At 39.2% G+C, this 16,135-nt stretch overlaps 1 protein-coding gene across 4 annotated transcripts in view; it reads left to right on the top strand.

Moving 5' to 3' along the window:
• LOC145982742 (proton-coupled amino acid transporter-like protein acs) overlaps positions 1–16,135 on the top strand; it is a 71,440-nt gene that overhangs the window by 27,014 nt on the left and 28,291 nt on the right. For 2 of the 4 annotated variants that reach the window (XM_083116104.1, XM_083116106.1), the window contains exon 2: positions 12,987–13,081. In XM_083116104.1, the coding sequence (XP_082972230.1) occupies positions 12,996–13,081 (86 nt within the window). In that variant the 5' untranslated portion in view covers positions 12,987–12,995. The remainder of the gene's footprint in view (positions 1–12,986; positions 13,082–16,135) is intronic. The other 2 variants (XM_083116105.1, XM_083116107.1) reach the window with 1 other exon arrangement.

Here is a 16,135-nt window from a genome sequence, read left to right on the forward strand (position 1 = left end):
TCCTCGCAGAGCGCCAAAATGAGAAGAGGTATTAATGTGGATCGGTGTGGTCTAGCACGAAGTCGGCATTCAAAACATCCCAGAGATGTTCTATGGGATTCAAATCAGGACTCTGCGCAGGCCAGTCCATTAGTGGGACGTTGTTGTCGTCAAACAACTCCCCCACAAGTCCTGCAGTATGAACGGGTGCTCGGTCGTGTTGAAAGACACAATGGTCATTCCCGAACTGATCTTCGACGGTAGGCAGCATAAAAGCTGTTAAAATGTCAACGTAAGCTTGTGCCGTGACATTGCCACGTAAAGCAACAAGGGGGCCAGGCCCCCTCCAGGAGAAACATGCCCACACCGTAACCCCGCCACCTCCGAATTTCACTGTCGGCACTACACAGGCTGGTAGATGTCGTTCACCAGGCATTCGCCACACCCACACCCTACCATCGGATCGCCACATTGTGTACTGTGATTCATCACTCTACACAACGGTTTTCCACTGTTCTATGGTCCAGTTTCGACGCTCATTGCACCACACGAGGCGGCGTTTGGCATTTGTCTGTGTGATGTTTGACTTATGGGCAGCTGCTCGGCCATGGAAACCAAGTTGCCGCACCTTGCGCCAAACAGTAATGGTGCTTGGAGTAGATCCTGATGCAGTTCGGAATTCCTGTGTGATGGTGGCGATGGATGATTGACGATAATGCTGTACGACCCTCTTCAACACTCGATGATCTCTGGAGGTCAACATTGGAGGTTAGCCTACACGCTTTTGGGTTGTACACATCCCTTCACTATTCCATGGGAAACAGTGGACAGAGGGATGTTTAGGAGGGTGGAAATCTCACACACAGACTTCCTACACAAGTCACACCCAACCAACTGACCACGTTGAAAGTCTGTGAGTTCTTCAGACGATCCCATACTGCTGTCTCACACTATCTGCAGACTACTGAGTTCGCTGACTATGTGTTCCACGCGGTAGATGTCAGTACTGTGTCGCTCTCTATGATAAACACACGTTTTGCGGTGTGTCCGGATACTTTTGATCACATAGAGTATATATATATATATATGTATGTATATTAGCAGGTAACAATATGTTATAAACACATTCTTACTTTCCAAAGAAGCGCATGTGGGATGGCAAAACGGATCCGGATCCGGATCCAAAAGTACCGGATCCGGATCTGAAAATTCCGGATCCGAAAAATTTTAGGATCCGGGATCCGGAACCAACCGGATCCGGATTTCGGATCCGGAATTTTCAGATCCGGATCCGGTACTTTTGGATCTGGCCATCCGTAGTCCGGGGGGGGGGGTGTCAAGCCATTGATAAAACTTGAATAGTAGAAATAATAATAATAATAATAATAATACTTATAATTATTATTAAACAATAATAACTATTATAAACTGCTAAAACAATTGTATTAAAAATTTATTATTATATCATTGGGACATTTTTAAATTGGATCCACCAGATTATTTAATATCCTGCAAAACTTTCTTTTTTTTACATTTATTATAGTTAGTGTACTTTTTATTACATTTTACACACTTTGTTCAAGAAAAATATTTAAAAGTTAGGAGGAAATTTTAGTCATGGTATTTATGTTGCGTGAAGTCTCGCATAAAACTCTAATTTTGGAAGTCTGAAAATGTAATACCAATATTTTTTGGCTTAAATGGTAGTATATGGCAACAAACCCTTTCCTGTATTTTACACTAAATCTTTTCGATTTAATACCATTTTTACTTCGATATTCTGTTCGAATAATAACTAACTGAACTTATTTTCCGTTTGTACCGATAAAAATAGCAAGATTTTGAATTTTTTGTAACTTGAAATCAACGGTGTCAATTTTCACGGGAGGGGGGTTTCCGGACCTGCTCGACCCCCCCCCTGCCCACGCCCATGCATTTGTGTCATTACATCATAGAGAATTAGCAACTGACACGTGTTTAGTGGAACCATGAGTGTCACGTGTGATCCTCATAGCAACAGTCGTACACTGATCGTCTGCAATAACCAAGAAGTCAAACACACTAAAGTTGCTTCCTCATGAGTAGAATGAAGATTAATGACTAGGGGACGGACTTTAAGGTGCAGCACCTTTCCAAATATAGCTTTGAGATTGTATTTTTTGACATGAAATCATGTAAAATGACCCCGAAGGCGCAGTAGTAGCATAGTTGCCTTGTAATCATGAGGTCCCGGGTTCAATACCCGATGGAGGCACATAGTGGTTCGGATCCCACTTTAAACTGTAGGTCGAGTTCCGATTAGCCTCACTTAGTTGACTTAAAACACCAAATCAACCAACCAATCAAGTAAAATGAACCCACTTTGTTGCACCTCTATCCACCTTTTACCCCTGTTTGGTGCTTTAGCACCTTTTTCATTCCTTTTCTTTCATGTTTTGTGAAAAGAATTGACAGAAAAATAAATGATTTTCACTCTTCTTGAGCTGCTACATAAAATCCTATAGTCTCATTTTGTAGAGCTAAACGAGAGCTATAAAAATGTAATTGCAGCCCAATGTAGCAAAACCCTCGAGAGAAAAAATAAACTTCAACAAAACCTATTCGGCAGAACCATAGTTCTCTACGCGGTCCGCGCGCATTATATACAGATGGCGCTGAAAAACAGAGCATTGAGTAAACGCATTTTATCAGCGATTTTTTTTTTTTGCACTTTGTGGAAAACCTTTTCAGAACCTTTTTGTTTCCGTTCCGGACCATAATTTTCCACCTTAAAATCTTTTGCCTGTTAATGACATTGTTTTATTATCAGGGCCTGTATTTTGATGACATGTCATACTTTCTTCCTTATGTAGTATGCATTGTGCTTGTCATTTTTTAGGTCATTTCATAGATCATTTTTCAGATATTTTTAGGCCATCAAAATCCGGTCCCTGTTTCTTACATATCAATAGGAGCTTTCCTTTTATCCAGTTGTTAAGGGTACGGTGAAGATTTTGATGTGGGAGGAGAACGATAATTTCTTCTTGCCCACGCAACATCTGTTATATCATGTGATAAATGCCGCTGGGTGCACCACTTGGCTTCGTTATCTCCCATCACATTGTCTGTTACAGAATTTTTCAACGTATCTAGAAGCAAAAAGAATGTTCGAGTTGCCTTTACGCAATCGTGATACGCTCCATGTAAAGAGGAAGTAGATTTTCAGGTAAAAGTTTGGAAATTTTATGTTTACTTCCCGAAGGTCCTCCCTGGTGGCGCAGTGGTAGCATCGTTGACTTGTAATCAAGGGATCCCGGGTTCGATACCCGGTGGAGGCATATAGTGTTTCGGATCCCACTTTAAACTTTAGATCCAGTCACGATTAGCCTTACTGTGCATAAAGTGGTCTTAGAACAACAATTCAATTCAAACTTTTTATCGAGATAAGACACCAAAACACGTTTGATTAAGGTTTTTACTAACATCAAACATAAACAAATTGTGGCCTTTACTGAACTTGGTAATTTTTAAACAATTGTTTGGTAACTCTAAACAAATGTGCAATATTACTAAAAACATTTGGTTCATTTAGTATTTAAACAAATGTTTGTTTAGTGGAAACGATTCTTTGATTATTCTAAGCAAACAGTTTTCTCTGTGTGCTATTTAGCCCCATCTCTTGTGAACAAATTCAGCAATTTATGGCAGATTTTTCAACAATAGAACTTTGGTTATGCCCTGTTGAGCTTTCGTTGAAAGAATATAATTTAAACTCAAAATAAGATCTTGGGTTTGAGCGCTCTTTATTCACAGATAGACTAATTGGGACTGAACCTACAGTTTAATGTGGGATCCGAACTGCCGTACATCGAACCAGGAACCCCTTGATCCCAAGGCGATGACGTTATCACTACGTCATTGGGGGGGGGGACACAAATTAAGATCTATGGTCGCTGTAGCACATCCATGAATTTCGTAAGTAAAGATGGGATTTCAATATTTCGCTAGATTCAGTGAACAGGAGCGAGCCAAGAAATTTCGTGAGGGTTATTTTATATTGAGAAAGTCACATGGATATAACCACTACACCATCAACTACGCCTTTAAGTTCGCCTTTGGGGTCAATGTGTATCAATTCCAGGGAGATAATACAAATAAATTGGACTAACTAAATCCTGGTACCAAATGTAACATACTTATTAATACCGTAATTTTAAGGTACCTCTCAGCTACAGTCGTATTGTTGTGCAGAAATTGACAAACGCAGAGGTGCACATCCCCCCCAAGGCCAATGATGCCCCCCCCCAAAATCATACCATTCGCGCCCTCAAACCATATCGTAATCCCCACAAAGCATTTAATTACGACAGCGTGTCTCCCGAAAATATTTCTTTTCTTAGCTTTACTGAACATTGTACTTAATCTGCCCCTCCTCCCTAAACAGGGGTACCCGTCACTCAAGACCGCCCCTAAAATCATTCATCCCCCCAAAAATAGTTTGGATGAATACGTAATAATTGATGTCTATTTGAATTAAATATCGTGTTAAACTGTCCATATTTTTTAATTGTTCGATTTTCGAAAAAAAAACCTTGCAGCTAGCACATTGAAGAGTGTATATTCCCTCCGCCAAAAAAAATCATTCTCTCTGCACACCAGAATTTTCACAACAGTGTAACACAATAGTAATACACAAGAATTGGATACCCCCTCAATTTAATGCTCAATCTCCTTCTAACTAAAATATCCGACATAATATAAGACCTAGAGTTGGATACTGATCCCCCCCCCACAAAGTTTAATTCAGATTCCCCCCCATTCTTCGATAATACCCTACCTTTAAACACTTGCTTTTCTTCAGCTAATGGATTAAATATGGTGCATTTAAGGTGTAAAATTTTTACATATTGTTGTAAGCCCGTTTTACCTGGGCTTTGAGGTACAGGGAAGTTTCATTTAAACATTTTAGGTAGAGCTTAATAATGTTTGATGGCTGAACCTGCTCCGTAGGAGGGTAGAGATATGGAAAGTTGGTGTAAAAGGTTATTCACGCTTGTTCATACCTGGTAGATGTGTGTGATGTCTTGTCCTAATGCTTCTCGCAGACCGAATCGTGAAAGTTCCAAGGTTCTATCCAGCGATCCTCAGTTCACCAAGCCAAGCGATCCCTTGCGCCTTGTAGCATGCTTAGGCAGCGGCAACTCCGTGTTCCATCGTCGTAGTTAGCAGTGTAAAGTGTTGTCTAAGTAATCGGACTAGTTCTCCATGTGGCGTCGATGAGTGTCAGAATCAAAAGAGAGCGAGCTCCGGGTAGGAGCTTGCTTTTATCATTCTCGGCTTCGAAAGGTTGTTAAACCTTTCAAACGTGGTAGATCCTGTTTAGATCCACGCGTTTGCCTTTCCAGTTCCTGGTTTTACGGAAGTTACAAGCTAGCGCATTCTTGAGATCGCTCGCTGGTCGGACAAGTTCAGGAAATGAACAAGTGTGAATATTAACATGACGAGGTTTTCTCGGTCTAATGGTCTCCATATCTCTACATTCCCCTTGTTGAAATAATCGAACCACTCTGTGATGGTCGACAACTTCATCCGGAGTAGATTATATTTAAAAAATTAGGATTTATTAACAAATCAAACGTGTAGAAGACCCATACAGGAAACCAATCAGTAGAAGAATCACATCACCGTAAAAAAAAAATGGTAATCACCAGAAGAGTCATATCATCGAAAATAACGTGGCACTAAACATCGTTGAGAAAAAAAAATAATATAAAACACGTAGAATAAAAAAAAATGAAAACTGTAGGTTATAGCCTCATATAATCTCAAAAAGTACGAGCACAACAACTAAGTCTTGAGGCATGGATAAAATAATTGCTTAAGCGTAACACTGAACTAGTTTTGATTGAGTGATGACAGCACAATAAAAAAAAAAACAACACATGTCAGCACAGTGTGAGGAAACGCCGGGAACCGCAAGCGGTTGTTTTTTTTTTCTGTTTGGTGAGTTCAAAGTACACTCGGCGGATCATACACAATGCTGGGCGGAGCCTTGAGGTATGTTACCTATGGCAACTCTGTAAACTGCATGCCGCCATAGGCTGGACGTGCTGTGCAGCTGACGATAATAAAAAAAAACACAAAAGAAAGAGACGTATCTCTAATCCAATATGGGTAGCACCCATAGGCACAAACTTTGGCACTGTAAATGACATATGTTTGTATTAATTGCGTGTGCCTTACGGTACTTGAAATAGCTGAGCACCGGAACACTTGTAGCCGATGTAAGATAACAATAAGTATCATGTGTCGTCGGGAAACAAGAGCAGGATGCACTCAGTGGGCGGGGCCTGTCGATGAAGATCGCCGTGACGTCAGCGAAGTTGAGTCTGGAAGTCAAATTTGCAATGGCGCTTCGGGGCAAGAAACGTCCTGGGTAAAGCGCTCCACATCTGGGTCGCGGCGTGAGAGATGGAAAGATCAGCCATGAGTCCAGACGGGAACGGGTCCTTGTTGGTGCTGGAACTCCACAAGATCGTTGTTGGTCTCTGCGATGAGCCTAGGTCTGTCGCTCGATGGTCGTCATGGGTCCAGGAACATCCGTGGCGATGAGATAATGAAACAAGCGTAAAGGGAAAATTAGGAAAAAGCAAAAGGTAGTGGAGCAGATTTACAATAAGTGATGACGGGTTATAAAATCGATTGAAAAGGGACTTTCAGTTAAAACTGGTGAATCATTTTGGGGGGGAGGGGAGGTAATATCTAATTTGAATGACGGCGAAGGGGCGTTATTACTTATAGGATGTAGAGTTTTTTTAAGGGGGCCTGTTTTTGATTAACAGGTTTACCATGTTGTAGGGAAAGTTCGCCGGGGGGGGGGAATGGGTGGAATAATTCCATGTTGTAAGGAAAGTTTGCTGGGGCGCAACGGGGGGGGGGGGGATTTTCGAATAGTCGGCTTAGCCGGGAATGAAATTAGAAAAGAAAGGGAGAATTCAGCGATAATAGAACGAACTAAGTGATTACGAGACATTTCCTTCTGTAATATGTGTAAATGTCGTTTATAAAAGCAATTGCAAGAATTTTACGTGTCTTGTGGACAAAGGTTTAAGCGCCTTCGATTCGCTGCTAATAAAAAAAATTGAAAAAGAAGTGAAAAAGAGTAAGTAATATATTTGTGTAAAAGTTCATTGAAAAATAGAGTAGGTTGTAATTTCATGGGATATGAGCTATACCATGTTGTATGCTATCAATATTTGAACTATAAATTAAAGGAGAGAGTGGGAACATTTGCCTATTTTATTATATGCTTTATTAACATATTTAGTGCATTGCAGCTTTCAAAGAAGCAGTTCGCGTTACACCTAAGCGTAAATAAAAAAAATTGCTATGGCCAAAAAGCCAAAAGTTCAAGCAAGTTCTACGCAGTTCATTTGTTCTTTAGATCATTCATCTTGATCTATCTTAGTTCATTCGTTCTTTATGTCTTTGTACTTTTTTCTTCATTTGAGCGTATATGTACCAGCAAATGGGGAAAAAAAATATTTGCTAGTTCGGATCATAAACACACTAAGTACTTATTAGTCAAATCAGCTAAGTGATATGTTCTGACTATTACTATGCGTTTAAACGCAAAATATAAAATAACATTAAAATATCTGTAAAAAAAAATTAATTATTAGGCAAGAGATGTATTATAAATGTTCCGACGATTGAGATAGCATTCTGTAATCCTGATCTTGTTAAAATAAAAATAACCATGTTGTATTAAAAATAAAAATGAGTTCGTTCTAACGCAGAAATGAAGTGCGTGCACGAGGAATGGAAGGAGGGGGGGGAGTGGATGAGCGTGAGAAAATGCTGGATCATGCATATGCAATGTACGCAACGAGGAACGAGGAGGCTAAAGCGAGTGACAACGGAATGGCGTGTTAATGAATGTTAGTGGGGTTATCATGGCACTAGTCGTAGCGGGCTTTAAGTCTAGAAATAGTAATAGTGTCAGTCTTTTGTTTACTTCTCCCGTCGATGTAAGTTACTTCGTAGGAATTCTCATTAACTTTGCGAAGAATAGTTCCTTTGTACTTATAAGAGGACGCAAAGGCTTTTGACACGCCTGGAGTTGGAGTGGCATCTAGAATCCATACATGTTGTCCTGGTGAGTATTGTATTTTCCTAGAAGTGCTGTCTACGTACCTTTTCTGCTGTTCGTAACGCTTGTTCAGGTTGTCATGTGCGGTCTTACGTATGGAGGTCAGGAGTTCAAGTCTCTGTGCGTTCGTCTGGGAAACATTGTCGGGGTTCGAAGGAAGGACAGCGTCAGCTAAGATCCTTGGGTTGTAGCCAAATAAAGTAAAATACGGGCTCTGGAGGGATCCAGAATGGATTGTAACGTTGTGGCTAAACGCTGCGCTAGCTAGATAATCACACCACGAAGCTTTCTTTTCTAACACAAAGACTCTCATAACCTTCTTTAAGTAACTAAATGAACTCTCAACTAATCCATTCGTGAAATGGGCACAAGTATCTACATATTTTAGTTGTACGCCTGTAATATTAGCTAACTCTCGTAAGAGTAAACTTGAATTGGGTGTTGAACGATCTAAATAGATCGTTTCCGGGATGCCATGAACTAAAAAGACTTTCTCAACTAAAGCTGTTGCTATGTTTTGTGCATCGTGATTAGCCAAAGGAGCTGTAATTACGTACCTTGTACAACTATCAACTACCGATAGGAAATATTTGTATTTGTGCGTTTTAGAAGAGACTAAAGGGCCACATACGTCAATATGGATTCGTTGGAACGGAATTTGGGCTGGTTGAAATGTTTGCAGCGTATGCGGTTTAGAACCTTGTGGTTTCTTTGAAATCTGACAAGGGATGCAATGTCTAACCTTATCGTACACAAATTTCTTCATATTGGGGAAAAAGTAGCGCATAAGCATTAAATTATATGTCTTTTGTGCACCTTGATGACTTCCATTCATTTTGTGTGCATGAATAAGGTCGAAAACTTGATTTCTTACTGCATGAGGAATACAAAGTCTATCCCTATTACCAGTTTTGATTTTATTAGTCCTGTATAAGACTCCATTTTTGAGTACATAAGAATACGAAAGCTTTTCTAGTTTAGGGTCACTAGCTTTATCTTTGTTTTCTAATACATCAATAATGTCTCTGAAATAGGGGTCTTTACGTTGTTCTGAACTAATATCAAAATCTGCTGCTTGTGCATGAAATACTTGATGAAAGAATAGGTCATCATCATCATCATCATCTTTCTTGTCATGATTAGTCTTGTCAAGCGGTAAACTTGCACGGGAGAGTGCATCCGCAAGTTCATTTTTACTAGCGCTGACATGCCTTAGTTCTATAGGGTTGTCTTTGGGAATTACAGGTGACTGAGTGTTTACTGTATCATTGGGAAGGACTACTGGATGCTGGGTCATAAGGGAAGCAGATGGGGTACAAAGTACAGGCTTAGGGGTGTTAGGTGTCGTAGTGGTAATGTTCAAATTGATATAAGTCTTGGATCGTGGACTTAACTGAACTGTGTTTGAAAGGGTAGCTTTTCCCTCATACACATTTGCATTCTCAATTTGAGTAAATATGTCATGCGACAGCTGGTGAGTCTTGTACTTTGATCTTAAAATACTATAATTAGGAGTACGTCCTAAATGACAAAGAGTTATTGTATTGTCTTTTAATGACATTTCGCACTTCTGCGTTCGTAAAAAGTCATTTCCTAAAAGGGGAGGGACGTTAATTGAATCTACTATTCTAAATGGGTGCGAATATTTACGCTTTCCAATTATGATAGGAAGAACTACAATTTCAGACACACTCAGTTTCGATCCGGACACACCTTGGATTGTGGATTGTACTTTGTATGTTTTTCTTTCAGTTGGGAGAAGATGGGAAGGATAAATTGAGATTTGGGAACCCACGTCAATAAGTAAATCTACCTGTTTTCCTTGTATGCTACTATTAATAAAGTATAGGCCATTTCTCTCAATTATAGGAACTTTATCTAATCTGCTATTATCTTCGATTTCGTCCCTGCAAGTCGAAGACGATTTTAGTTTAAATTACTGTCTCGTTGTGGCTTGTAAAAGCAGTTGTCGCTTTCGTGATTATAACGACCACAGAACTTACAGGCTGAGGTATTTGCATCGTCGCGATTAGCCTGATCTCGACGCTGAAACCTGTTGTTACCATTACTTCTGAACTGGCCTCTTGAGTTCGATCGAAAGTTACCTCTGTGATTAGCTCTAGAATTATTATTATTTCTGTAGGAAGAGGACTTATTATTCCCCTTGTTGAAACCTCTGTTATGTGCGTTTTGATTAGCCGTCTTCGCAAATTCCAGCACATTTGAACAAAGATTGAAGAGAGAACTGGCGTTGATCTCTTCGTTCGAGTGCAGAGTTAAGGTCGAGATTTGTGACGAAAGTTTGTTTATTTCGTCACCAGAGGTAGCACTTGGAGCGTGTTCTACTCTGGGTACGGCTGGTGTTGCCGCGGAGCGGGCACTATCAGAACTCGGTATATGATACATTCCTTGATACACTGTGTGGGAACTATTTACGAGAGCCGGACTTTGGACTTGATGTGTCAATTGTGGGAGAGAAGGAAATGGACACTGGTTGTATGGTACAAAGTGCTGAGTCAGGTTGTGAGAATTACTACTGGGGAGGGGGGAATAGACCTGTGCATGCGAACAGCTGTGAAGTGCTGACGGAGTGAATGTCTGGGGTAAGCTCACCTGAGCAATGGCCTGATCAATTTCCAATTTCTCTTCCAACATACGGGAATTAATTAATGACTGCTGGCGTTCGAAATTCTGTAGGTGGGCAATTAATTCTTCTGTTCTAGCAAAATGCTTGTTGGTTAAACAGCCAATGTATTTGGCTCGCAGTCCCGTGATGATGTAAGAGAGAGTTTGTTCTTCAGTGGCGTTCGGGAAGTATTGCTGGACTAATGCCTTTTTAGCAATAACGTAGGTGTGAATGGGCTCGCTTACCACCTGTTTTCTTTGGAGAATTATCTGTACAGGATCTGCTGACAAGTATGATCCCTTAAATAGCGTACTTAGCTCGTCTTTGATATGGGTGTATGTCAAGTCTACAAAATTGGGTCGTTTCTGTATGTCATGAAAATAAGTTAAAGCGGTGTCCGTCAAAAATAAAGGTAACATCTCTTTACGCTTAGCTTCCGACCATCCTGCGGCGTGTGCTACATTTTGAAACTTAAGGAAAAATGAGTCAATGTGCGTAGGGTCATTTCCGCTAAATGGTGCCGGGTATAATGCAGTTGGAATTGGGGTAGCCATGTTAGTCGTGGGAATTTCTACAGTTAAGTGATCAGAGTTATTAACAGTGTTAGAGGAAGTTGAAACGGGAGCCGGGGTACTCGCTAAGGGTTGGGGTTGTTTTTTTTTTTTTTGGGTGTTTGTAGTCCAAGGACAAATTGAGGGTAATTTCTATTAGCAGACCTTAACCGTGTTAGTGGAGGGGAGGGAATTGGGGTTAAAGGTCGTGAATTTATTGGATTTGCCGTGATTGCAGTTGCTAACTCTATGATTTGGTCGAGGGAGGAATCTAGGTGTTCGTGCAACGCTATCTGTGACGTATTCATAAACGAAGGTTCGTCGTGCTGACCAAAGAACAAAGGAAAGTATGGTTATACAGTTATTTATGTCATTAATATATCGCTGGTCAAAGAAGTATAAGCAAGTGTTCTCATTCCTGTGTGAATGATGCTTAAATACATGTTATGCAGAAGAACTAGATTTTTGTTGAAAAAGGGGGGGGGCTCGGCATAAAAGAAAAAGAGGGGTTGTTTTCCATAGGGTAATAGACAAAATTGTCACTGGGTCTGACGCATCTTAAGCGTTTTGTGGGAGTATGAATTGGAATTATTAAAAATTTACTTTAAAAATGCTCCCAAAGTGGGAGGGAGGGGTGGGAGGGAATAATTTAATGTAAAGCAATTCGTACAGGAGGGTACTTAATTGCAAAAAGGGCCTGAAGCAACTCCACCATGTTGTAAGCCCGTTTTACCTGGGCTTTGAGGTACAGGGAAGTTTCATTTAAACATTTTAGGTAGAGCTTAATAATGTTTGATGGCTGAACCTGCTCCGTAGGAGGGTAGAGATATGGAAAGTTGGTGTAAAAGGTTATTCACGCTTGTTCATACCTGGTAGATGTGTGTGATGTCTTGTCCTAATGCTTCTCGCAGACCGAATCGTGAAAGTTCCAAGGTTCTATCCAGCGATCCTCAGTTCACCAAGCCAAGCGATCCCTTGCGCCTTGTAGCATGCTTAGGCAGCGGCAACTCCGTGTTCCATCGTCGTAGTTAGCAGTGTAAAGTGTTGTCTAAGTAATCGGACTAGTTCTCCATGTGGCGTCGATGAGTGTCAGAATCAAAAGAGAGCGAGCTCCGGGTAGGAGCTTGCTTTTATCATTCTCGGCTTCGAAAGGTTGTTAAACCTTTCAAACGTGGTAGATCCTGTTTAGATCCACGCGTTTGCCTTTCCAGTTCCTGGTTTTACGGAAGTTACAAGCTAGCGCATTCTTGAGATCGCTCGCTGGTCGGACAAGTTCAGGAAATGAACAAGTGTGAATATTAACATGACGAGGTTTTCTCGGTCTAATGGTCTCCATATCTCTACAATATATTTTGTAAAATATATATAAATGTTGAAATTTATATTATTTGAAAGAAAAAATCCCCCCAAAAATCTCGATGGTACAGCCTGCGTCATAATCCCCCCTGTGGGCACCCCTGGACAAATGGGGAAAATGCAAAAATCGTCCGTTCTATCTGCATTCGATGCTTGCGTTTATCATGGAGGGAAGAGATGGCAACACTGAATATGTACCCTGCCTTTGTTTTGAATGTATTGAGAGATAGAAACATCCGCAAAGATAACCCAATCACCTAATGTGCTTTTCACGACGGAAATACATTCTGAACAATGTTGTGGTCTACAAATTAGGTGTGTTATAACCTCCCTATTTTCCCAGCAGGTCGAAATGGATCAGAAAGACAGCAGCTTTTGCACAAATCCAAATGGCAACAGAGATGGAACCGCCAATCCAGCATTCGAATGGTCAAATGGGTGAGTTGCTCACATTATGAATAACTTCTTGTAGCCAATGAGAAATCTACATCATCTATACGAGTTATTCTATGATGTGACTCAATTTTTAGAACATAGTTATGCATATTGCATATGCAAATGAATATGGGAATCACAAATGCATAAGCATCTTGTATAGAGCCAACCGTCACTAATAAATTTGTATTTTAGTCTGTGCATCGTGCATATTGCCTTCCTATTTCCTTCCGTCTGTGCATCCCTATTTCCTTCCGTCTGTTTATCTCGCGAGGGTACTCAGAAACAAATATTTTTGAGAGAGAAACAGCAACAATGCTGAGGACAGTCTGTAGATCATTTTGAACTAAACGTGTCAGGTACTGTCGCCTTAAAATATTTTCCAATTATATCTTGTGAAATAGAGCATACTTTTTCTGAGTATGAAAGTATTCTTGCCGAAAACAGAATAAATTTAAAAGGTTAAAAATTTGAGATATCATGTTGTAATCAAGAGCAATCACAATCTGTAATGAATGTAATTTTTCTTTCATTATAAAACAGTCAGGCCCGTAGCGTGGGGTAGGGCGCCATGCAATGAGGGCATCATTCAAAGCTTTTTTTGTAAGACAAGAAAGGGTATGCGATGGAGAAATTTACACTTGGCTGAGGTAAGGGAAGAACAAAAACAAACAATGTGTTGCTCGACTCTTGTTCTCATGGGACATTTTCAAGTCATGAAGTGAACTATAGATACTTCCTTTGGGGGGGGCGGTCCAAAATATCTAGCTACGGGGATGAAAACAGTACTGTACAATAAACAAGCGTGTGTGTAAGAATTCAGAATTGCCAAAATTTACATTTATTAAATGCTAAATCGCATGAGGTGAAAAAAGAACCTGTTTACTAACTAACTAACTCTCTAGCCTTCTTAAACCCGAAGGTTCATGGCTGCAGCAACACAGGCCTTCCATCTGTCCCTATCTTGAGCAAGTTCTATATACTCTTTTCCATCCCTACCGATTTTCCTTAGGTCCATCTCAACGTTGTCCCTTCATCTTCATCTTGGCCTTCCTACAGGTCTCTTACCATCAGGTTTCCCAACAAGAATCATGTAAACTCCTCTTTCCTCTCCCATTCGTGCCACATGGCCTGCCCACCTAAGTCATCTTGATTTAATCATTCTAATAATATCTGGACATGAATACAAATTATGTAGTTCTAAATTATGTAACCTTCTCCACTCACCTGTCTCCTCATCCCTTTTAGGTCCAAATATTTTCCAAAGGATCCTATTTTCAAATACTCTCAATTTATGTTCCTCTTTCAATGTAAGGGACCAAGTTTCACATCCATATAATACTACAGGCAAAATTACTGTTTTGTATATTTTAACTTTTAGTTTCTTAGATATTAAACGAGAAGACAAAAGTTTATGAAGAGAGAAGTAACATGCATTTCCTGAATTAAGCCTACTTTTTATTTCCTCTTTAATATAATTTTCATTTGTTAATGTTACTCCTAAGTATTTGAATTTGGAAACTGGTTCAAACGAGTTGTTATCAAATAATTAGATTTTGATTATTACCTAACACTTGGTTTCGGCCTGTAAGCATATATTTAGTTTTCTCTTTGTTAACTTCCAAACCTATCTCTTTAGCAGTTTTGAAAAATATTTTAGCATTATTCTTAATTGTATTCACATCATCCCCCCAGTAAGTCTACATCATCTGCATATGCTAACAACTGAGTCACACCATTTAATTTTAGTCCTTCTTTAGATTCTTTTACCTTCCTAACAGCATATTCTAAGGCAAAATTAAAGAGCAATGGAGATAATGCATCTCCTTGTTTTAATCCATCATGAATTGTAAATATGTCAGACATATTAATACCCACACGAATTTTACTTTCTGTTTCACTGGTGCATATTTTTATCATACTAACAAGCTTCTTAGGTATTCCAAACTCTACTAATATATTATATAATTTATCTCTTTTGACCGAATCATATGCTTTTTTTAAATCAATGAATAGTTGATGGACATTTTGATTATTTCCCACTTTTTTTCAAGTGTCTGTCTGATGTGAAAAATTTGATCTGTAGTTGATCTGTTACGTTTAAATCCACATTGATAATCACCTATAATTTCATTAGCATATGGGGTTAGTCTTGTTAAAAGAATGTCAGATAATATTTTATATGTTGTTGAGAGTAGAGAAATTCCACGGTAATTATTGCAGTTCATTTTATCACCTTTTCTAAACACAGGAACAATTATGGATTCTTTCCACTGTTGAGGGATTTCTTCTTTATTCCATATTAAACAAATTAATTTATGAATTTGACATATTAATGAATTTCCACCATATTTAATTAACTCAGCTGGTATTAAATCAATGCCAGGTGCTTTGTTAATTTTTAGCCTTTTAATAGCATCTTTAACTTCAGTCAAGTTAGGTTCTGGAACTAAAGGTTCTGCTGTGTGGACTTCATTCATTAAAGTAGTTCCTCTACCTATTTAGAATATCGCTTGGGTCAGCTAGAAAATCACCGTCTTTATCTTTTATCAAGTTTACTTTAGGTTGCCACCCCTTTCTAAACTCATTTACACCTTTATATAAATCTCTGATATTTTTATTTTTGCTGTTTGTTTCAATTTCGTTAATTTTGCTTTTCAAGTAATCTCTTTTTTTACTTCTAAACGTGCGGTTAACTTCTCGCTTTATTCTATTATAATTGTTTAGATTTGTATCATCAGAGTTATTTAACCACCTAAGTCTAGCCTGATTTCTTATTTCTATTAGATTATGACATTCATTATCAAACCATGGCTTACTTTTTCTCGGTTTATGGTATCCTATACTTTCTTCAGCTGCTGATTCTATTGCATTACGTATGTGCTCCCAATTCTTATTTACGTCTGTTTCATTTATATTTTCATCATCATTTAAATCCTGCAAAACATCAAATCTATTTGACAGTTTAATTTGGTAATCTTTCTTAATTCTTTCATCAATAAACTTTCCTGTATCAAATTTTAAAACTTTTAGATTTTGTTGCTTATGATTTATCAC

This window comes from Lepisma saccharinum, unplaced genomic scaffold (assembly GCF_977018435.1).
Source record: "Lepisma saccharinum unplaced genomic scaffold, izLepSacc3.1 HAP1_SCAFFOLD_384, whole genome shotgun sequence".
Classification (NCBI taxonomy): Eukaryota; Metazoa; Arthropoda; class Insecta; order Zygentoma; family Lepismatidae; genus Lepisma; species Lepisma saccharinum.